The 25,225-nt window shown below is 37.2% G+C and overlaps 1 protein-coding gene across 4 annotated transcripts in view; it reads right to left on the bottom strand.

The window, feature by feature from the left end:
* PIPK10 (phosphatidylinositol phosphate kinase 10) overlaps positions 1-25,225 on the bottom strand; it is a 71,741-nt gene that overhangs the window by 3,807 nt on the left and 42,709 nt on the right. For all 4 annotated transcript variants that reach the window (XM_088953058.1, XM_088953059.1, XM_088953056.1 and 1 more), the window contains exons 4-7: positions 10,839-10,949; positions 7,375-7,562; positions 6,040-6,131; positions 4,726-4,837 (exon numbers count right to left, since the gene is read on the bottom strand). In XM_088953058.1, coding sequence (XP_088809184.1) covers positions 4,726-4,837; positions 6,040-6,131; positions 7,375-7,562; positions 10,839-10,949 — 503 coding nt within the window. The remainder of the gene's footprint in view (positions 1-4,725; positions 4,838-6,039; positions 6,132-7,374; positions 7,563-10,838; positions 10,950-25,225) is intronic.

Below are 25,225 nucleotides of genomic sequence, written 5' to 3'. Positions count from 1 at the left end.
AAACACACTCAGGTTTAACTACCCTCTCTTCCTGATCCTCCTCCATTCCGTGTTTTTCTTTATCACCACAAGGGCTAGCAAATTTCAAGAGCCATGAAACCTAAAACTATGTTGCCAATACCATCAGACTCTCTAAAGTTAAATCCTCCTCAGCTTGGTAGACTTGTTCCAATTGATATGCCTCATCCTCTTGATATTGATCATTCTGCTATTGATGTTCTTGATATTTCTATTGTCAAGAGAAAGAGTGTTAAATCTTATGCTGCTAATTGTCCTATATCTCACTTTGTGTATTATGATTATATTTACCTTTATATCGTGCTTATCTTTCCTCCATTGACAATATTTATATTCCTAAGATCATGGCTAAAGTTTTATCTATAACTTAATGGACATATGTAATGAAGGAAAAAATTAATGTCTTGCACAAGAATGACACTTGGAAGTTGGTAGACCTTATTGAAAGAAAAGAATTAGTGGGATGTAAGTGGGTGTTCATAGTGAAACATAGGATTGATGGTATGATAAAAAGGTACAAAGTCATACTTATGGCAAAAGGGTTTACACAGGTGTATGGTGTGGATTATGTAGAGAACTTTGCCCTAGTAACCAAGATAAACTCTATCAGAATCTTTCTTTATTGGTTGCTAATCTTGATTAGGAACTTCACCAATTAGACATAAAAAATGCATTCTTGAATGTTGATTTAAAGGAGGTGTATATGATTTAGCCTTCAGGTTTTGTGCCAAAGGTAGTGAGCAGAAGGTGTGCAAGTTAAAAAAAATCATTATATGGGTTGAAATAGTTACCTTGGGCCTAGATTTGTAAGTTTCACTTGGCTGTACAATAAAGGGTAAATTTCTTAAATTATTCTTATGGTTTAGCTAATCAACTAAGTACACCCTTACTATTTGAAAATTAACTAACATTAACCCTATTATTTCTAACAATTGACTAATAATTGAGATGAGGTTTGGATTATGATGATGAGCTAGTCATGGTTTATTATATAAAGCAAATGTCCACTTAGGGTTGAGAGCTATACTAATGCGTATTGGGTTGGTTTAGTGGGTGATAGAAGATCCATTATTGGATAGTGTACATCTGTTGATGGTAATTTGGTGACTTGGAAAAATATAAAAGCAAGGGTTGGTGGCAAGAAGTAGTGCAAAAGTAGAGTATCAAGTGATAGCATACACCATGTGTGAGTTTGGCTTCAACATTTGCTATGAGAACTTGGATATAATACATCCACTCTCATGAAATTATATTGTGATAATTAGGCAATTATGCACAATGTCTTTGATCAAGTTTCCACAAAAGAACTAGTTTTCCACAAAAGAAGAAAACATATAGAAATCGTTGGCTACAAGCTTTGTGTGGTCAAATGATCAATGGGTAGATTGGTTCACCAAGTGCTTGATAGGGTTGTAGGTGACTTTTAAGTTGGGGGAGTGTTAGGAAAGGTTGTATGAATAATGGTAATTTGGTCTATTTACATTATTTTATGTTATTTATGATTTTACAAGTTTGTACAAATTTAAGTTACTAGGGGTGTTCATGGTTCAATTCGGTTTTAGGCTATTTGGCCAACCAAGCCGATTTGGTCGAGTTAGGGAATTGGTCACTGAAACCAACCGACCAATGATGAAAATTAGCCAACTTGGGTTATATCAATTTGGGTTGGTTGCTTCGAAAAATTTAACTTTAAAAATTAAATTTAAATTTAAAGAATTGTAATGATATTATTAAAAAGTAAATTAAAAAAATACAATATAAAATATTTTAAACTAAGAAATATAGGAATATTTTCACTCTCCTATATTAAAAAATATATAATTTGAAATATAAAATATTAATATGCATCTATGGCCGGGTCAATTCGGATCAGTTGTATAAATGATCAAACCAAAACCGACCTGAACTCTCAGATTAGCATAAATACTAAACCAAAACCAACCTAATTAATGTACCACATACAAGCCAAACCTAATGCATGTACATAATAAGGACATTAATATTTTCTGAAATTTGGCCATGTAGAGCACCATTCCATGTTCTTGTGTGGAATAAATTACGACACCCCAACTGTCCCCCATTCAAAATTTCCAAAGCCCTCATTTCAGGTGTCGGATCATCTTACACTCTGAAAAAATGACAAGACTTTTTGCCACAATGTTGGAGATTAGGTAAATTACTATTTTCATTTTGTAAAATAAGAAAATAGAGAACAAATTTAACAATATTAAAATTTTAGATATATTTCAAAACTTTGCGTATAAGGCCCAAAGAATTTTAATACCTAAAACATGAACCGAGTAACTTGACTTTCCAAAAGCATGAGCCAACTCGGGATTTGCTACCTACAAGTTGATCCCACATACCCACTCATACCTACTCATAGAGCACCACCACCGTGTATTGAGAACATCTCCCCGTGAATGACAGGGGAGATATTCCCAATGTAAAGCTGTAATGTCTCATGGGTTGAGATGCGGGAATAGCTCGTTGGTAGCAGATTCATGCCCCCATATTAATAGTAAAGCCTTATCCCAACTAAATGGAGTTGGCTATGCCAAATTCAGTTTTGTCATTCCACTCTTTGACGAGTCGTGCCCATGGTTAAATTGTGAGTCCTTAAATTAGGGGTGCAAGTCGGGCGGGTTGGGCCGGGTTTATGGTCAATTCGAGCCCAACACTAAAACTTGGATTTAAGACTTGAGACCGAGGTTAGGCCTGATCTTCCCAACCCGACCCCAGCCTGTACTATAATTTGGTACATTCGGGTTTGGCCTGGTTCCAGATTGATATAGTTGGACTGGTTCCAATCTCATCCCATGCAAAATTTCAACCTGGGCTGGTTTGGGCTCGGGCTGGGCCTGCCCAAGTTGCACCCTTTGAGAAAGCGCTTATTTCAAATGGGGGAATTTAGGTATTTTGAAATTTATGTGGTGGACCGAGACGGGCCAAAAGTGCAATAAACACTTATAAAAAAGCCTTAAAAATAAGCCAAAAATTTTGCCTTTATAAGCACTTATTCGTCTTTTTACCCAAACGCACACATGTGCTTACTGGTGTAGTCCTGGCCTAAATTAAAAATAAGCACTCCCAAATGGGTAGTTTATTTTCTTTCATTTCATTTTCACCTACTTTGACCCCTCGCTCCCCCCACCCAATACACACGCACATTCATTTCCGTACTATGACAATCAAATAACTATATAGACTATTGTAATTCTTTTTTGATATTCTAATAAGCCTCTATGTTTTATTGGGCTAACAAGGTTCAGTTTACATTATATGCTGGATTAGATAGTGAAGTAAAATGCCATTGCTACAGGTTAGTCCTGAGGTTAATACCTAAAATGCATAATTCTTCAGAACTCTACCAATGACGATGCAGCTCAGGTGAAGATTTGTTCAACAGGAATAACAAAAAAACCAATAAATAATAACCAGTACAGTTTCAAGAAACCTAATATGTATAAGCAAAGCCCTCAGACAAGAAGCTTCTCCTTCAAACATGCTGCAAGGCCTCACACTCAAAAATAATTTTTTATTCAAAATAAAATATATGTTGAGTGGTGCCGGTAGCACTCTTTCTCTAAAATTATGTTGCTTCCTAATTCGGATTAGGAAGTTGGTGCATATCCTTTGATTACAATTCAAGTCTATTTTAGTTTCCTAATTCAAATAAAATAACCAGAAAAAAGGCTTTCAAGATGTGACATTCATGTTGGTTACATTCTTTTAGATAGACTGTTGTTTAGTTGCAGATAAAACCAAATTTGGTTTTTCTAAATGAAATAAAAAGAAAACCCAGTCTAGATGCCCCAAGACTTACCGTGTCGATGGTGGGTCCCAAACAAAATAGGTATCTGTAGTACGAGGCATTAACTAATTAGTGCTATAAAGCTCAGCACAGGTAGATGGATGCAAAAGCGGTCCATTCATAGGGTCTCTTTAGGGTCTGTAGAGCTAGCTGATAGGCTATTAGTGTGTGTAGGGTTCCAACACCACATTTTATATTTGCTGTTTATCTTTTTTTTTAGTTAAAATAGTTGGTCTGGTTGAGCCTTGTTTGTCTTCCTTTTATAGCTTACAATATAAATAAGACTTGGTGGGCGGCTAGAAACATGATTCAGCCGAACCCTTTATTTTCTTCTTCTTCTTCTTCTTCTCTTCCCTCTTCTCTTCGTGACCCTTCTTTCTCTCTTCTTTTTTCTACTGAATTAAATCAGAAAACATCTATTTTCTGGTTTAATCCTTTCAAGTAGGTCCAAATGATAGGTTTCAACACAGATTTCACTAATTATAGCATAACATCCTAATTTCATATGTGTACATTGTGTCCTTAGGCCTTTTAAAGTGCTTTAGCAGTCGATGTTTTTGCTCATTTTGCTACAGAATTGGCCAAGAAAGATATCCAATTGCTATGCTCTTTGAAATATTGTGCCTTAACTATTGACCTACCAAGTACTTGATACATCTGACTGATGTAAAACATCATTCCATGTGATGAATCTAAAATCCCCTTTTTTTCTGGAGAAATAAAAAAGAAATGCAAAAAAATGAACCCATTCTGATATAGAAACCATCTAAAGTGAAGTTTATATTGATTAAATACTCTTGACTCTAATAGAGACACCATTGTACTCACAAGATTAAGAAAGCACCTCATACAAAAATACCCCTTTTTCGATGGAAAAACAAGAAATCTTGTACCTGTGAGTGTGAGGCTGTTGATAGTTGTTATCAGGAGTTGAGACTTGCTCCTCACATGTCCTTGAATATTCATTGAGTAATGAGTTCTTTTGGGTGGGACTTCCTTCTAAATCTACAGGAGATAGAAAATAAGAATAAAAATAGCAAGCAAAAATTTAACGCAAAGGTCCAATGCTATTATAGGTACAATGTAAAAGAGAAACGAATATAAATGATCCTGATAGGATCATGTAATATTTTCCTTCATGCATCTAAATATTCTATCCCTTTTTTTTGATGAATAACAATTCTATCCTAATTTTTGTAAGAAATTAATATTTTTTATTTTAAGCTGAATATATTGAAGCAATATTAAAAGGTCATCTTTTTACAAAGGGTCCAGCCTGGGCATCCCAATCTGAGCATGTCCATAGGTTGAGCTTGGATCTTTCAGGCCTCAGACCTTGCCAGGTTGGGCTTGGGTTGAGAAATTATGTAGGGGGTACAACTTGGGTGGGATCAGGTTGCAGTTTTGTCAAAATTTGAATGGGCCTGGCCAGAAAGCCCAAATCCAAAGCAGTGTAAAATGAATACTCGGGCAAACCTGACTTGCACCCCTAAACTTAGGTAGCCTATGCTCAGGCTGAGCCTGATTCAACCTGAGTGTGTCTCACCTTTTAAAACATGTAGGTACTATATGTAATGACATTGTTTATATTCACACTATATACTTGTATGCATACTATATAATTAAACTTCTCTGATAATTTATTCACGGCCCAAGCCCCAAGTCCAGTCCATGCTGTGTGAGGGGTTTGGGTAGCTAGGCCTTGGACTGGGAGTCTGACTCCTAGGATCTAATTTGGCCCTAACCCCAACGTGGTCCACCAAGTTGGACTCCAACTTAAGATGCTACCAAAAAATAGGAAAAATAATTCTACAATCTTGTAGTGATTCCCAGTCATCATTATCTAAGCCTTGTCCCATCTATAAAGGGGTTAGGTACACAAATGCTGTTTTGCCATTCAATTCCATTCAATGTCATATCCATCATTGTTAAATTATGGGCACTTAAAACATTTCTTATTGCTTCCACTTAAGTCCTTTTTGGGTTGCCCCTAACTCTGCTAACCCCTTCAGCTTGTAACATATCACTTTTTCAAACAGGAGATGTATGGTCTTCTATGTCCATGACTAAACCATATTATAGTATAATTGCAAGACATGTTGAAACATTAGGTCTTTAATGGAGCATTGAAGTCATAAACATCTGTGAACATATTCACAAAGTCCTGCAGTGAATGGTGATCAATATTCTAGAGCATGACATATCACCTTGATATGGAGTTCCAACATGCAGTCCCAACAAGAAACTGTAACCCATGATGCCTGCTGCTTCCAGAAACTCACAATCATGTTTAATTTGCCTGGTAAAATCAAGAACAAACCAGTATCCCTTAGACAAAGAACATCTGCTTGTGGATGGGAGAATTGTAACAAACCATCCAAAGGAGTTAATATTCAAGGTTGCAGGTTAATTAACTGGACCTTGGCCCTAAAACAGATAGAGAACCATCTAAAAGTTCATTACTCAAATTTACAACACTTCTTATAGAAATCAGACTTAGCCCTTTATTTTGGTTTGGTATCATTGAACGGTTACTTGTTATCTATCCAAAAGGTTCAAGATTGTATGATTTGGACATGGATTTTGCGGATTTATAGAAATCAGACTAGTCTTTGAAGGGATTTTCTATATTAGGATTTATTTTGATAGGTCTTGGTCTAAGAAGTTTTCTTCTGAGATGATATGTAGAGTCAAATGTCTATTTGTAGAAAGTCCTTTAGGAGTTTTACTTAGCCTCAAAGTCTTTCCATCTCTAGGTAGGAATTGCGGAGTGCAGGAGTGTTTAGATTGGGGAAATAAGTCTGCTGAAGTCCATAACAATGTTATAGAAGATTACATGATTTGGAAATTAAAAATATTGCTTTTTGGTTTCTTTTGTCCTTTGGCTGTAATGCCCAAAATAATTTTCTACTTTAGTGTGGCTCATTTGAGGGCCTTGTATTGAGTTTAGTGTGATTATACTTGACTAGAAAAATAAAAATAAAAAAAGATATAACTCATCTACTATCATTCTCTATTATATTCCTCTCTTAATCTTTATTTTCCCTTAGCCTATTACACATGAGTGATTTGATCATCTTCAAACCTGCTCTATATCCTATGACATGTAGGATTGTGAGGAAGCACCACTCAACTGGTTCCATCTAGGAGATCTCTTTTGACAAAATGTTACCCTCTCAGGTAATACAAACAAGGGGACCTCTGTAATACTTTTGTAACCATTTAGACAGTCATCCTGTTAGGATCCTTCTAACTTTTGTTTTCTAAGAAAATATCCTAGACACAACCCAAATGCCTGGCACATGTTCAATGTGTATGACAAAGGGACAAAGTGCAGCTTGATCCACTTTTTACACTTAAACTCTTCCTTAGAAGCTTAAAACAAAATAATTCATCCTGTACTCAAAGAAACCAAAATATCCCAACAATAAAGATGAGCAAAAATTCTTACCAACCACACACTCCCTTTCTCATCTTCTTTGTAATTTTCTTTTTCATGAATGAGTAACATGCTTAATGAAGCAAGTAATTTACATGCTTACGTTAAGACCTGGTGTCGAGTTGATGGATCAAGGTAGAAAACAAAATCAAGATCCTGATCCTTGAATGTGGTAGCCTCATCAATCACCACTCTACTGCAGGATCGGCGTTGTGAGGAACCCTTCAAAGCGAAGCGCTTATGAATGCATAAATCTGAATGAAATATGTTCCTCATTACGGAAAAATATGCCTGTCCATGAGAAAAGGTTCAATCAATTTTCTAAAATGGGAGCCAAAAGATTATTGAACTAAAAGTTTGTAAGATGGTTTTGTAGATACCAATGGTCATCATGGTTCAAAACATCAATATGCTTGACACACAATTTGTGTATCGGGCGTTTTCAAATGGACAAAGTACTTACACTAAGAATTAAGTTTTGAAAATTGGGTCAGGACATCCTTACAATATGGTGTATTGATACTTTGAACTTTGGGTATCATTGATCCATTCCTTGGATTTCTTTTCATTTCCCCTTGTTTCCTTACCATGATATTGATATTATTGAGCCAACCTCAGCTTATGCTGTGATATTTTCAGGCTGGGCATTTCATCCCAGCTTGACAATTAGGCTTCTGGACATGGGCCTTAGCTACGAAGTTATGTAAGCTAGGAGTCTCAAGCTAGCTTGGTCTCATTATCAATGTTTTAAAACACAGAAGCATGTTTTGAGGCATTCTACCATCCCAAGGTGTGAGGTGTAAGCTTCCTGAAATTGGATTTGCTTTTTAATTAATATGGCCATTATCCAATGTTAGTCCAAGCTATTTGGGGCCTTGGGAAGGGTAGGCTGGATATGGTCCTAAGTTTTAACCAATGTTTTAAAATGCGTAGCCATGACATGAGGCATTCCACTACCTAGAGGCATGAGGCATAGTTCAGAACGTTAAGAGGCGTAAGCCTCCCGAACACAAGGAGGCTTAAGAGGAGGGAGGGGGATGAGGAAGAAAAATCTCTTTTTTCTTTATTTTTAATAAAAATCTTTTATATTAAGAAAAATGAACATGCATAGCACTAGTTGAAGGGGGGGGGGGTCTTGGGGCTGCATTGAAAAGGGGGGCTGGGGGCTTTGCCCCTGGCCCACTTTCTTTCCCCTTATCTTCCCTTTCCTTTTCTTTTCTTTATTCTTCTCTTTCTTTTTCTTCCCCTTCCCCTTCTTTTCCTTTCCTTTTTTCTCTTTTCTTCCTTCTTTTTTCTTCTTTTCTTTTTGTCTTTTTACATGGGGTGTATGCCTCATGAAAAAAGTATATGAGGCGTATGCCTCAGAGGTGTCAGTGCCCTTGGCACACGCCTCAGAGGTGTCAGTGCCCTTGGCACATGCCTCATGGCATTTTAGGGGCACCTTGCCTAGAAGCGTGCCTCCAGGCATACACCTCCCACGCCTTTTAAACATTGGTTTTAACCTTTGGCATTGTTTTGCACAAAGTGGTTGTTCATAGGCTTAACCCACGTTCTCATGCTTGCTGACCCAAGCTTTTACCATTAGACCAAGTAACATTCATTTTTAATTAATAAAGAATTAAAAATAAGATAAAATAAATAAAAATAAACTAAAAATAGAAATTAGAAAATTTCATATTTTCTACTTATAATAATAACAATAATAATGATGATGATGATGATGATGATGATGACGACGATGACGATGATGATGATGATGATGATGATGATGTCATCATCATCATCTATAGTTACATAAGTATCATCAGCCATAAATATATCATTTGCAAAGTTGCAAATCAACATTTCAGAGTAAACAATTCACATAAATTGCACAGCATTAATGTAAACAAATGTTTCATATCATATTCAAAAGAATGTAATACATTAAAAGAAATCAAAGCTATGATGCCCCCACTTCTACTTGTAGCATTTTTTTTAAACTACAATAAACAAATTCGGAGGGTTTTCACCATTTATATTATGTTAATATATAATGGGGAGCATGATATAATGTTACTTCCACCTTTATTTATAACATTCTTATTATAAAAACCTAGCTTAAAAGGTACAAGCATATCAAACATATGCTATACCTACACTCTGCACCTCTAGGCATTAGTTTAGTGCCCTTATAGAATTTCCCTTTTATTAGAAGTGGTATTTGCCTATCACAACCTCAACCAGCCAACTTGGTGTAAAGCTATGATGGTATGATTTTACACTTGCAAACAATAAGAAGTAGCATAGCTTTGGGGATGATCAAAGCTCTTACATATAATGGAAAAAAGAGAGAATGAAACATACAAAGAATGATAGCTAGTTAAAGGAGTCATGCCCTTATTCAGAATCAAGTAATGGAATTGCACCAAAGTAAATACTAGGCCTTCAATGGAGTAACAACAAAAATCTTGGGCCTGAATATAGGGGCTACACTTGCCTATGAAAATCAATGCAAATCTTTGATTAAACTAACACTACAAGTAGTTGGACCCAATAAAAGAGAAGAAAAATAAACAGATAAGATGGTGTTTGTTCAAGAGAAAATACAGTAAAAGAGTGAGAGAATCAGAGCGAGAGGAAGAAGAAAGATGGGAGAAAGAGGGAGAAGGAGAAGAATCCAATCATATCTCTCCAGCCCCTTGATTACTGTTATTAAAAGCTGAAAACTAATAAAATTTAAATTACATAGATGCCCCCAATGGGGCAGCTAAACACAAACAAAAAGAGCAAAAGATGGCCTAATACCTAAAGGCCCATTATAAGAAAAGACAGCTAAAGACTAAACAATAGAAAGAGGCAAGTTAAGGCCCATTCAGCCCAATCTTTCTACAAAATGTGTGTGTGTGTTAAAATAAGTATTCATGAATCCCACTCCAAATTTTTGAACTTTTTCAAATTTGGCAATTTAATGTGTGTGTGAACAATATAAAATAAGTATTCATTAAATACCAAAAATAAAATAAGTATTCCTGAAGCCACTACAAATCATTAAACTTTTTCAAAATTTGCAATTTAATGTTTCCATTTTGGCTCCTGCTCCCACTCTAGCTCCATGATTTGGTTGCTAAGGCCTGGGCTGTGGGAAGCATCCAAGAAGTGGCAGTGGCACACCAGTTAAAGGATTTATTGGTGATTTGTGAAGGCATGTCATGATCTAGGGTAGTAGGGTGGTATCAAATATTGTATCTAAAGACTGCAACGGTGAGGAATATCTTGGTGCAAGTAATGAAGCTATAAAAGAGTAAGGAGAAGGCCAAAGAAGAAATAGGCTTAAGTAATAAGAAACAATCTAAGAATTTACAATTTTATAAAAGACACGCTTCTTGATAGTGTGCAATGGCAAGCCAAGATTCATGTAGCCTATCCCACATAGTTGGAGGTAAGGCTCTGTTAAGTTGAGAGGTTGGTAGGTAGAACAATTACTGAATTGTTTGTACTCGTGGAAAGCTGTCATAGAGTAAAATCTCATTAAGAGGGTATGCTGCCTCAGTTGTTCATTTTCTATGCATTTAGAAGTTCTTCTACCTTAATACCTCCATCTGGTCTCACAACATGAAGCCCATAAATCTTGTTCAACAATGTTTTCCCATATCTCTGTACATGGTGAAAATAATTTGGAAGCATTTCCAGAAGTACCTGTGGAAAAGGGAATTAAAATAAGCACTTAAGACCCACAAAGAATTTGCTAACAAAAACACAATTGTGAAGTATGAGTAAGGATTGCCTGTTAAGCCATTTTATGAAAGGACAGCTAACTTAAAAGGAAATATTTACAAAAAGAAATAATGCTTGTAGTATTCATCTTTGGACTTCACTAAAACCTTAATCCCAAATATTTTGTACCTATGATTTCTGATTGCCTAGAGAATCTCGATTACATATATTTAGGAGATTTTTAGTTATCTTTCTCTATTTTTTAGATTTTGAGTGGCATTGTATATAGGTCTGTATCAAAGCATGGGAAATGTCAGAGCCGCTTTTTGTTCTGGTTAGTTCTTCAGTTTCCAGATGTTTATATATTTCTGTTCTCTACTTGGGAAATATCAAGAGGGACTGAAGCCTGATCACCTCCTCTCTTCTTCCCCTGTCTTTCCTTCTCTTTGTTAGTCATCTGATGAAGTGATGAACTGTCCATGGAACCAAGAGGGAGAATTTGATTCAGATCATGAGACACACTAGTGCTGGTTGATTCAGTTTTTCTGGTGAGAATTATGATATCCTGTGAAGTGATCTTGTGATCAGTTCTGTGATATCATTCTCAAAGTTTGGATTATAGGTGAACACGTGAGTGAGTGCAAATTCTATCTTGGAATAGGGTTTCTGATTCCTCTTCTGATTGTGTGGTTGTCTGAGATAGAGTACCAAACTCAAAACACTACTGATCACTTGATGTTGAAAGGAATGAGTGAAAATGGACTCCAAGTCTGCTGTTGTGATGTCACCAGAATTTTTGCTTATCCAAATGACCTTCATTAAGTTAAAAGTAATTAGGAAGTGGCAAAATCAGCTGTTGCATTTTTTACTGCCAAAAGAAAATTGAAGTACTTGACTTACCAATAGCTAGAATTTGGTACTTCTACGTATTTCAATTAGGTACGGGAAGATACCCTAATTATGACTTGGCTATGGAACTCAATTACATCAAAATTCAATAGTAATCAATCTTCTTAGACACTTCTAGATGGATAAGGGAGCAAGCAAAGATGTACTTGGAGAGTAACAATAGTACATGGATTTGTCAGCTATCTCAATCTTTCTTTCTCTATGATCATCATCATCTAAGCCTTGTTCCATCTATATGGAGTCAGCTGCATGAATCCTGTTTCACCATTCCATTCTGTTCAGTGCCATATCCTTTCATTTCATTGTTAACTTATGAGCCTTTAAATCATTTCTTATTACTTCCGCCCAAGTCCTTTTTGGTCTGCCCCTAGCTCTTCTAGTCCCTTCAACTTGTAATAGATTACTTTTTTCTAACAGGTGCTGTAGATGGTTTTCTATGCACATGACCAAACCATCTCAATCTACTTCTCTCATTTTATCACCTATTGGAACTACTAGGTTCCTGCATATGACTTCATTTCTAATCATGTCCTTCTGATAGAGCACAAGGACAAGCCACAACCCAGGAGGAATTTTCAGCTCAGGCCCATGCACTCGCTATGACTTCAGGGGTAGCTTGACAAGGAAGAAGCCCAGATCTGCCCATTAGATACATATATTATAGACAACCACATCACCAAATTTACTATACTTATGCAAGAGGTGCATGTAATGCATGAATATGAGAATATAACCAACACTCTGCTCCATACAACATAGTTAGCCTTACAAGTTGCACCTATTTTATAGAAATTGCTCAATAGGAAGGTAAAACACTTGAAAACTATTTTTTTTGAGATGATGGGGCTATGCAAAGAACTTAATACTTACCAGACTATTACCTCTAACATTACTATTAAGCAACAACTAAAGGAATGGTTTTTTTTTTTTTATGTTGTAATTTATTTTCCAGGAATCAAGACTAAAGTTGAGCTAGTTAAAAAACAAATTCTCGGTGGTCCAGAGTTGTCTTACATAGAGGAATTTTTCTCTTAACTTTTGAGGATGAGACCATCAGAGCCACATGCTACTTGTATGCATGGACATTTTGGCTAAGTAGTTTACTAGAGTGATGAACTCCGCCAGTGTAAACTTGTCTTACACTGCTGGTCTCAAGCCTAGATAAAGGAGGATTGTTTTAGGTTGACAAACAGCATTAAAATTTGGCCAAACTCGTACGGTCACGGATCATGAATTGTCTTTTTGTGCTCATGCTAGGTCATTCCCTGGAAGTGACACACTACCACTAAACAAAGGTTCAAAATATCGATACAGGACGATATGCCGATAGAGCGTATCGGCCTGTATCGGTAATATTTTTTGTGTTTTTTTTTCCGAAACTGGTTCAAATGGGCTGGCTTAAGGCCGGTCTACCCTCTGAACCACTTGCCAACCCGAAACACCCCCTGTAAGGTCAGGAAGGATCCAATACAATACATATCAACCGATAGGTAACGGAATTTTGATCCTTGCTAAACAAAATGGAATGGAAAAACAGGATTTTTGTAGCCGACCCATATAGTTATTAGTGGTCATTGCAGTACTGAAATAATAGGAAGTTGTAATCATGATAGAACCATGAATAATAAGTTTTTCACTATGTCCTTGAGGGCCATATGTATTGCAGGGATCCTTATGGGATCCATATATGCTCCATTGTAGATGTGGCAGACATATGGTTGAGTTATGTAGAATGTTCACTACAAAAGCCATTGCTTATGCTCATCAGGCATCTCTCTATGAAGACATAAGCATCTACTTCTATCCAATCTAACATTGCTAGTGTGATTCTTATTAAGGAGTATGGGTTAGCTTGCTTGCTTAGTAAGGCATTGTCTAAAACAATATCCACATGCCTGGTTTGGTAAGTTTAGTGAAGTAGTGATTGATTTTGGCCTAAAATTATGTTAACCTGATTACTCTATTTTTTGCATGACTTCCAAGATTTGACACACTGTTTTGGTGGTTTATGTTGACAATATTGTGATTATGGGTAGTGATGATTGAAGATGTTTCTATATCAACGTTTTCATGCTAAAGATCTGGGAAAACTATGGTTTTTCCTACATATTAAAGTGACATGTTGACTAATCTGGGAAAACTATGCCGAGTTCATCCACAGATAATGTTGACTAATCTATGGCTGCATTGAGTTCACAAGCCACCCAATCACTGTGTAGTTTTCTTGCATCCATCTCTCATAAGATGGATCATCCTCTGGAGGAGCTTTCTTGCTCCTAGAAATAAAACCCCATTTTCCATTGCTACAAATATGGATTTTCACTGATTGTGACCAAGCCAAGTAGTTGGTCCCATCAAGCTTAACTGTAGTTACAACCAGCATAGAATCCGTTGGGGTTCCGAAAATCTGTCCATATTCAGCAGCATTCTTGTTTTCAAGGCTTGAGAAATCCATCATGTAAAGGCTCCAATTAGGATTTTCAATAGGTTTCCCAAGGTACTAGGGTCTTGATGAGTTTAGTTTGAGCTGAATAGGCAACAACAACTAGCTCACAAAATCAGTTCAATCTTGATAACTGTGACGGTCCAGTTCGGTGGTAGTTCTTTCTTTACTGTTTCAGCCTTCAAAGGACACCCAACAAACCTCCAATCACAAGGTATTTCAGGTTCCCAACAGCTGTTGTCCCAAAGAGAAGAAAAAAGGGGCCATAGTCCTTAAGAGACCTTTTGTCGAACACTCAGTGTGCAGTACTTAACAGCCTACTGTTAACTAGACGAAACCACTTCAAAGTGTTCAGTATAGGTCCAATAAGAGGCTGAGATGAAGATGAAACTAGTACCACTTAGTTCTAGATCAGTTTCAGCAGCTTGGCAGTCCAATAATCAACCGAATAGCACTTCCAAAACAACCCAGAAATTTCTGAGTAGAATCAGTCCAACAACAATGGGCCGAATGGAGGTGGGCTTTAAATGCTTTAACAGTCCTCCCAAACAACAAAAAATAACCCAGCAAAGGACTGAGGAAAGACTTACAGTAAGATAGTCTCTGGTTTGAACTATAAACCAGGCCGAACACTTGTTCTCTAAGATAGCTTCGAAATTCTTTTTCTCTGATTTCAAATCGGGCCAAACAACTTGCTCCCTGATTCTTCTTGGTCACCGAACCCTTCTCCAAGTGTATAGAAACTTGGGCACCCTCCAATGACCTCCAAGAACTAGGCAGATGACTGTAAACTTTCAGCCCTAGAACCTCCTCATGTAGTTGGTTGAACTAGAACCACATGAGGGACACGCCAAGCAATGGCTCGCTCTGATACCAAGTTGAAAAACAACCCACTTGATGTATGGAACTGTTTGAGATTAGATGCAAACCAGAAAAACAAACAAGAAAGGAAGAGAAGAGAGAGCTGGCGGCAATGAGTGTTAGAGTGTAAGAGGTTCGAACATAACCCCTCTCTAACACTCTAAACATCTTATTAATAAGTTAATCTTTGACAAATTACAGAGAGGCCCTTGAGTGGGTAGGAAAATACAAAAACAGAACAATACAGAGTATGGGCCCAAAATAAGGCCCACAACAGAGAGAAACATAACATAACATGAAATGACAGTCTATGGGCCATTCAACCCATCTTCTCTACAATGCTCTAAGACAAAAATAAGCCTTTCATAGAGGAAATGCATACTTGATTTGATTGATACGAGGATGTTAGAATTTAAACATACACATACACACACACACACATTCTTGTTAGTGTGGTCATCCAGTTCATGGATTATCCCAATGTCCTAACTTGGATGTTGTTTTCAGGATACTATGACATTTGAAAGTTTCTCTAGGTCTTGGACTAATTTATTTATTTTTCACAGTAAAAGAAAAATTTTATTAAAAAATAAGAGAAAACAGAAGAGATTACAATCTCACGGGGTGTCAAGATAACACCCAAAAACAAGAACAAACTCAAAAAAAGAACTCATCAACAATACAATTTTGCAATTCAAGCACTTCCCAAATACTTTCTTCCAAAATCAACTCTATTAACTTGTGCAAAATCTAGAAGGATCAGCACCCAATCAACAACTGCTTTGCCAATGACCACTAGGGGTGTCAATGGACCGGTTTTGGATTGGACCCCGTCCAAACCAAAATCAATTTGGACAGATTGGACGGACCAACAAGACATATTGAATTGGACCAACCAGACTTAATGGTCCTAGGTATTTATTGGATTGGATTGGAACTGGTCCATCCGTAATGAATTTATATTGGATTGGGTTGGATTGAGCCAATATCTGGTCCATTGATAGAAGATAAGAATATAGGTGTCAATTACCAGGTTTGGATTATAATTAATCTAAATTAAAACAAATTTGAACACACTGGACGGTCCAAACATTGAGTTGGACCAGTTCAGAATGGTCCACAATATTCACTGGATTGGATTGGACCTGGTCCATTTGTAATTGACTCACATTGGACTGGACCGAATTGAACCAAATCCAGTCCAATTGACACCCCTAATGACCACCACCAGCTTCTCAATGCTCCAACATTTATTCTCAAAAAACCTTATGTTTCTTTCTTACTACCTCTGAACTCTGGCCACAATGAGAAGATTCCTGCACGAGAACTTGGCAAAAAAACTCACTTAAACAGTGAAGAATAAAATTTCCAAATGAAACCAGCAATCTTGCAAGAGTAGAATAAGTGGTAGACTGTAGCTAGCCATACCAAAACCCCTTTCAAGTTGTAAAGAGACTGGGCCAAATGGGTCCTAGTATCTTCTCTTGTAATATTTTTTTCTATTTTCCTGTTAGCTAATGGGCCTGTTATTTCTTTTTGTTTGATCTCTTTATGTTACTGCCTAGCTGGCCGCCCACTTAAGGGCATACTTGTAATTATTTTAACATTAATTTTTAGTAAAAAGGATTAGAGAAGAAAGGGAAGGTTTTATTCGAACCTTTCTTCTTCCTCCTCTTTTCTCCATCTTCTTCTCTTGTACTGCTGCTCTTACTTTTCTTCCTCCTTTTTCTCTCTAATTTTTCAAGTTTACACCTATTTTTGAGGACTGGTTTACATCTCAAGTGAATACTATCCAGTGCAGTAAGCCAGGCAAAAACTTCCACCCTTGGTGGAACAGGATTACCCCAAACACCTCCAGCTTGATTTGCATCCAGGTGATTTCAGATTGAATCTAAGTAAATAGATTTTACAGAACTTCCGTTTTTGTGTTTTTCCACCAAATCTCATCTCTTAGTGACCTTGAAATCTTTGACAATTCAAGCTTGTCCAACAACGAAATACACTCTACTAGCTCTTTATCAAGGAGCAGCCTTCTAATCTAAACTTAGGACACCAAACAAACTGCTTACCTCTCAATTCATAGCATTGGTTAATCCTAATTTCATGATCAACCAATCTATAAAGTCTTGGGCGCATGTCACATAACTTTCCAACTCCACACCACACATCCTCCCAATATTTTATTCTAGCACCACCCCCCACTACAAACTTGGTCAAGTTCTTGAAATCTTGATTAAACGACATAATCCCTTTCCAAACTCTCACCCCATATGAAGTAGATACCTCCCTCAATTGCCACCCGAATCTCACCACTCCATACTTCCCCACCATCACTATCCTCCAAAGTGACTCCTTCCCTCTCAATCCCAAACCTCCACAACCATTTTCCAAGCAATGCCTTATTGAAAAGTTTGATCCTCCTAATCCCTAACCTCCTCCCTCCTTCAGCCTACAAACTTTATCTCAACTAAATGGAACTTATTGCTACCCCCAAACCTTCCCAATAGAAACTCTCTTTGAATCTTCTCCACCCTCTTGGCTACTTCAGCCGGAACCCTTAGGCCCTATTTGATAGCTCTTAATGCTTAACACTGAAGAAATACTGTGGCATTTAAGAGGTATTAAGAGCATTCAGTTCCATTTTTCTTTTAGTCTCAATTTAGCATTTAATGTGTATTGTAACAATGATTTGATATTTTCTTTTCCAAAAGATACCCCCAAGCAGTTTCTCCACCTTTTATTTATGATATAACAAGACCCCCCCCTTTCAACTAATGTTATGTATCTTTATTCTTCTTAATATAAAAGATTTTTATCAAAAATAAAGAAAAAATGAGATCCCCCCTTCCTCCTAATCCTCCTCCTCTTAAGGAGGCTACGCCTCCTTGTGTTCGGGAGGCTTACGCTTCTTGTGTTCTGAACTATGCCTCACACCTCTAGGTAGTGGAACACCTCGCGTCACGCCTCCACGTTTTAAAACATTTATCATTTGTCTATCCAAGTTTATAAATGCATATTGGGCAGGTTCACCTTTGGAATAGGTTCATGACCAGTCACTGTACACTTCTTGGAAGAAACCTTATTTTTGTGGAAGAGTAAAAAGTAGTGTTGAAGCCAGGTTGAGTGTTGAGTCAAATCAAATGTGAATTGATGTGGTTGAAGCATTTAGTTTAGGAGATAAGATTTCCAGTGTCTCCACTGATGCATCTTTTTTATGATAACCAAGCAGCCATACATATAGCATCTAATCCAATGTTTCATCAAAGGCTGAAATACATTGAGGTAGATAGTCACTTTGTTTTTTAGAAAGTTCAAAGTTGTTATGTGGATACTCCCTATGTCAAGTCAACGGATAAACTTGCTTACCTATTTATCAAAGTGTGAGCAGGCAAAGGATGGATTTCATTATTACCAGGCTAGGGTGTTAAGAGTATAGGGTGGCTGGTCCATTGTTCATTTTTCTATTTTCTTGTTTAGTTCATAATTAAATAGTGGTGTTTGTGTTATCTAGTTTATAACTTAAGTGAGGGTAACTTTATCAGTCTACTTTTATTACTTAAAAGGAGTGAACATTGTATTTTTCATTAGCCTTTTGAACTTGCATATATAAAGACCTTTTTTTTAGGAAAAAGTATTAAGATTGTATTAGTCAAAAGAATCCATGTACAATAATCGCACATTTATTTATCAAAAAAAAATTATGGATTGCACATTGTGGATTTGCTAAAAAAATTTTGTAAGTGATTTGTACATTGTTTACAAAAAAAGAATACCAGAATAAAAAAAAAAAAAAGAGCTGTGTGATCTTCCTTTGACTGACTTATGCCTGGCCACCGAAGACAAACATCCCTATATCCTTCTTCACAATCATGACCTCTTCCAAAGCCTTGTTTTCGAAGATGTGAGTGTTTTGCTTCCTCCAAATGGCTCACATAACAGCAGCAGGAAGCATCTTCCACAATAGCTTCACCCCTGCTCAGACCCCCAATCTACCTGTTAAATTATAGTGTTGGTCATTAGGGTCTGCTTGGTCATTGTTTCTTTCTCTTTGTTTTCTATTTGTTATTCCTTCATTCTATTAAGTCAGAGGCAGTAATGTAATTTCAGACTAATTATAATCAAAAGTGTGTTGGGCGGCAGTCGGAGATTCTTTGAACTCTTTTGCTTTTAGCCCTTCTTCTTCAACTTCTTCTCATCTTCTTCTTTCCTTCATCTAATCTAAGTGTGACCAAATAGTTTTGGGATTCATCCCATTTATTAATCAGTATTTCAGGCCAGATAACATGGTATCAGAGCCAGGTTGATCAACCTTGACTGGTAAGGACGCCCTAGCAAGGATCAACTTCAGTTTTCTCTCACCATACACTGAAGGAAAAGCGACCAAAAAAGGACTGATCGCCCACTACGGAAGGAGGCTTACATGGCTCAAGTTGAAGTTTTTGTTGAGGATTCAGTAGGTTACTAGTTTCCCTCTAATTGGTGATTCAAAGGGGGACTGATGGTGAACAGTACAGGTTAGTGGTTTTTTCTTTGATGTTTCCACTTTCTATTGAATGGTAAGTAGAAATAGTGTAGTAGTATGAAGTTTCTCATCTCCAATTCATGTGGTTGGGATTGGCTAGCTGTTAGAAGGTATTTTTTTGTGTTTTTCATAGAATACAGCTTTCCTGTTAGTGCCCTTGGACTAGTACAGAATCTGTTTTTGTGGTTTTTTGCCTTGAAGTGAATTGGTCTTATTTTTTACTGCTTAAATTCTACATCAGCACTGTTGTTGTGATTATGAAAGCCTCTAGTAGTGAAACTAAGTCTAGTCTAGTTTGGTGACAGCCAAATTAAATGCCTGTTCAAATGACTTTGATAAAGCTCAATGGTACAAACTATGTACCTTGGGCAAAATAAGTTGAGATACATCTAACTGCTAGGGGTAAATTAAAATGTATTAAGAAGAATAAACCAGATTTAGGAGTTACTAGGTATAATGACTAGGTACACGAAAATGCACCTATTATGATATGTCTCTAGAGTAGTATGGAGTCAGTTGTCAATCTAGGGTTTGTCGAGGAAGAAGAAGAGAGTCTCATGAATGGGAGGTGTGTGTTCCTGTACACACCCACAAACATGATATTTATATTATGAGGGAAAAATACAAGAATGCCCTTACTTGGGCGCCCAGCGCCCAAATACAAAAGGATAAGAAAAAACCAAATAAACCCTACCTAAGCATTCTCAACACTCCTCAAGTTGACATATATGTCAATCATGCCCAGCTTGTCTAGGTTCTTAACAAACTTTGGATGGTAAATACCTTTAGCGAGACAATCAACAATTTGGTATTCCAACCTTACAAAGGATAGGCAAATATCTCCACTAGCTATCCTCTCTCTAATAGTGTTTGTCCACTTCAATATGTTTTGTATGGCCACGCCGAATATGATTCTGAGCAATATTTATGGCTGCATGATTGTCACAACAAAGTCTCATTAGAGTATTTGCTTGGATACCCATCTTAGTCAACAAAGTCTTCAACCAAAGTAATCCAAACACTCCAGGAGCCATTTGTCCTATATTCTGTCTTAGCACTAGAATGGGCAACAACTAATTGTTTCTTGCTTATCCATGAAACTACATTACCTCCAACTAAGGCACAGTAACTAGATGTAGATCTATCATCAATAAACCCTGCTTGGTTTGCATCTATGTAAGCCTTAACCTTTAGATGTCCATGATTGGAGTACAGCATCCCTTTACTAGGGCACCCCTTTAGATAGGCCAGAATTCTGTTAACTACTTGCATGTGAGATGTTTTGGGCTCATGCATATATTGGCTAACCACTCCAACTGCATAAGATATATCTAGTCTAGTCAAACAAAGATATAGAAGATGACCCACCAATCTTTAATAAACCCCTCTATCTAGAAGAACTTCTTCTTCAGTAACACTCAACTTGTGTTTAGGGTCAATTGGAGTTTCTACAATCTTGCATCCAAATTTCCCAAGTTCATAGACAAAGTCAAGAACATACTTTTTTTGAAAGATCACCGATATCCTTAAAGTATTTGAGATCACCGATATCCTTAATCTTAAATTCAAAAGCAATGAATGATTTTGACTAAGAGATTCTTGTGATGTCATCACTAGTCACAACAATGTCAACATATACTGTCAACATTGTTACCCTACCATCAATTTACCTTATGAACAAGGTGTGATTTGTCTAAGATTGAGAGAATCCAATCATTAAAACATCATTTCTAAATCTATCAAACTAGGTTCTAGGGGACTGCTTGAGCCCATACAAAGACTTCTTCAAATGGAAAACTTTCCCTTTACCGATAGGAAATCTTACTCTAGTAGGTAAGTCCATATAAACTTTTTCCTGTAAATCCCCATTGATGAAGACATTCTTTACATCCATTTGATATAAAGACCAAAAGTAGTGGACAGCAAGAGGCATGATCGCATGAATAGAGTTCATTTGAGCAACTAGAGCAAAGGTTTCCAAATAATCAATGTCATAGGTCTAAGTGTATTCTTTGGCCACAAATTGAGCCTCATACCTCTCAATAAAACCATATAGCTTGTGTTTAATAGTGTACACCCTCTTATACCTAACAAGGATCTTATCCTTGGGACAAGAAACAATCTCCCACATTTGGTCTTTTATTATGGCCTTCATCTCTTGGTTCATAGTTTCCTTCCAGGGAGGAGTTTGCATTGCCTCTACGACACTGCGCGGGATGGAAACAGAAGAAATGGTAGAAATATAGGCATAATAGGAGGGTAAGAGAGCATCATTAGAAACATAGTTAGTAATGAGATACTTGGTGCATGTCCTCTTCCTCTTTTGAATAGCAATAAGGAGATCAATGTTAGAATCAATAGTAGAAGTAATAGGGGGTTCAAGGTTACTTGAGTTCAAGAGATTAGATTGTGATGAGCATTCAACTTTAGGAGCCACCCTAAAGAGAAGGAATACCATCGTTATAAGGATGAGAGGAAGGAGGTATAGAGACAGGAATAGGAAGGCAAAAGAGAGTTCGATCTTCACTATCATTCTCCCCCTAAAGAGAAGGACGGGATGACTAAAAGGAGGACTACAGAAAGTTAAAATCCTTAGAAACATCTCTTTCTAGAATAAGGATAAAAAAATCTATAGCCTTTTTGGACAAGAAAGTAATGAAGGAATATACATTTGCTTGACTTAGGATCAAATTGATGCCTGGAAGGATTCCTATCATGGACAAAAAAACACATCCAAGAACCTTGACGGGTAAATTAAAGATGGGTTCATCAGGGAGGTGAAGCTGATGAGGAGACTAAAGCTTAAGGGCCCTTAATGGAAGCCAGTTAATGAGATTCATAGCCATCTCGATAGCATCTCCCCAAAAACGTGTGGGAACATGAGTCTAGAAAAATAACTCTTTAGCAACTTCAACCATATGTCTATTCTTCCTCTCAACAACCCCATTCTACTATGAAGTACGATTGCATGATCTCTAGTGAAAACTCCCTGATCTTTAAGAACCCGTACAAATGATTATCAAAGTACTCCTTGGCATTGTCAAATCTTATTATCTTAACTCTTTTCTCAAATTGTATCTCCACCATATTCATGAAATTTTAAACAATCATAGAAACTTCATCCTGACTTTTCATTAAGTAGAGCCATGTATATGGAGTGTAGTCATCAATGAAGATAATGGAGTATTTATACCCACCCATGCAAGGAATAACATATGGGCACCAAACATCAATATGTACCAAATGGAAGGCAACACTACTATTGCTCACATAATATGTGGTTCTACATTGTTGGATAGATGACAAACTTCACATTGAAGATTCAAATTTGACACTGAGCTAAACAAATTAGCAAACAAAAGCTTCAAAAAATTAAAAGACATATGACAAAGACGACAATGCCATAATTGCAAAAGACTCAATTTCTCTTGGAACAAAACTCAATCTAGCTTGACAATCCATGTTCTAAAGTTTCGTAGAAAAGATAGACTCATCGATTTCATGCCTACTTCCAATCATCTTCCCCATGCTCAGGTTTGGAAAAACATAATGGGTAGGAAAAAAGGTCATAGTCTCATAAAGCATTCATGGGATTTTGTAAAAGAACCAAGAGATAACAATTTTTATGCAACTAAGGTACATGAAGAACAAATCCAAAGGAAAGATTGTGGGTATGTTTGACTTCACCTTAACCCAAGATAGGAGTCTAGATCCACCAACAATAGTAATTTTTCCCTTCCAAAGGGTTAACTTATATGAAGTAAAATATGAAGGCATACCAATCATATGGGCACTAACCCCACAGTCTAGAATCCATGGGCTAGAAAATGTGGAACAAGCAAGTGCAGTTCCTATCTTAGCAAATGGACTAGATGGATTACTAGAACCAGGCAAGGAGGATGCCCCACTCCTTTCCAAGTGTAATAGGAGACTCCGGAGTTTACCATTACATCAAAGGATTCATGGGAGGAGGCATGGACACTAGAAGACTAGACATCATTACCAACTGTAGCCAAGTGAGCATGGCCCTTTTTCCCAGTTTTTTATTTTTCTAGTTTCAAATGAGGATTGAGTTTTCAACATCTTTCCTTAGTATGTCTTTGCTTCTTGCAATATAACAAATGACATCCTCAACCTTCTCAATAACTAGGTTTTAGTAGTACGCAGTTTGGGTTTGGATGACATAAAGGCAAAGTGGTCAAAGGGGGCTAGTCAAGAATAGAGATTGTAGGTCCCCAAAAAGTTGTGATGAAGGTAGGGCCCACCTAAAACCAGATAAGGAGAAGGGACTTTGCGTGTCCTCTCTAGTGGTTGGGGGGAATGGGGGGAGAGTTAGTAAAATACATGTGGGTGATGGCAAGAAGGGGTTGGATTTTGTTAAGGGAGAGGAAGAGTCTTTAGTTTGGAAAAAGGAAACAAACTCTTGAGCTAGGGAGTTAGTTTTAAATTTGAGCAGGGCCCATTCACAAAGCCCAAGTGTTACTTAGAAGGAACCATAGTCGTTTGGGTTGCTCGAGGGTGAATAAAAGGATCATTCATCTATAAGCATGCAGAAGTGAAAATCTATGGATCCTTAAGGAGTTCTCTTTTAGGAAAGGAGAAAAGGGAGAAGGAAGAAGAACGGAAATGGGTGGCTTTCAGGTACGATAAAAGCGAGAAGGTGAAGGGTTCTAAGAAGTTTAAAGTGAAGAGTGTTGAACGTCATGAAGACCGGAGTGGTATCTTTGTCGATTGTGCACCGGTTGATGTTGTGGTTGATTTCTAGAGCGGAGAGTCAGGAGGTGGTTGATGCTGTAATGGCTCTGATTGATTTCTCTCTTGTTTAGGTAGCAAATGGCGTTCTGGGGAAGAAGACGAAAGAAGCTAGGGTAGGGGCAGATGATGTTGAAACTGAACAGATTGTAGGCAATAACGAAGGTGAGTTTGAATACAATGACGGGGTTGGCTGTGTTTCTTCCTAGGTGGAGTGCTTTTTTGTAAATAACAATACTTTTAAGGAAGTGGTGGTAGGAAAGTTAGGCCTAAATTTAGGAAGGAGGGCAGATGAGGTGGATACAGATACTTCATTTAAAGTGGCTTCCAAGAAATCTCGTGGAGCTAGGAATATGCACATCATTCACATAATCAAGGTATTTTCTCAACTAAAACTTGGTTTGGTTGGGAAAGGACCTACTAAAAATTACAAAAACCATTTTAAATCAATCTTTAGAAGGCCTATGTCGAGCAGATTACAGATTGAGGGTTTGGAGTGGCCAAGACTACCGGAAGAGTCAAGGGTGTGGTTAGAGAGAAGCTTTGAATTGGAAGAAATAAGGGTAGCCATATTTTTCAATGAATAGATCTAAAGCACCTAGTCTTGACGGTTTTACGGTGGCTTTCTATCAAGACTGCTAGGAGATTCTGAAGGATGACATCCAAAAAGTGTTTTCTGAATTCTTTGAAAGGGGGGTGATTAGCCTAGGCCTCAATTCCACATTCTTGGTTTTGATCCCCAAAAAGGGAGATGCATGTCACCCCAAAGAG

The sequence above is a fragment of the Nelumbo lutea genome, chromosome 7, assembly GCF_056320005.1.
Source record: "Nelumbo lutea isolate HS-2025 chromosome 7, American lotus-T2T, whole genome shotgun sequence".
In the NCBI taxonomy this organism is placed as follows: Eukaryota; Viridiplantae; Streptophyta; class Magnoliopsida; order Proteales; family Nelumbonaceae; genus Nelumbo; species Nelumbo lutea.
Note: the sequence above shows the minus strand (reverse complement) of the source record. Positions and strands in the feature narration are given on the sequence as shown.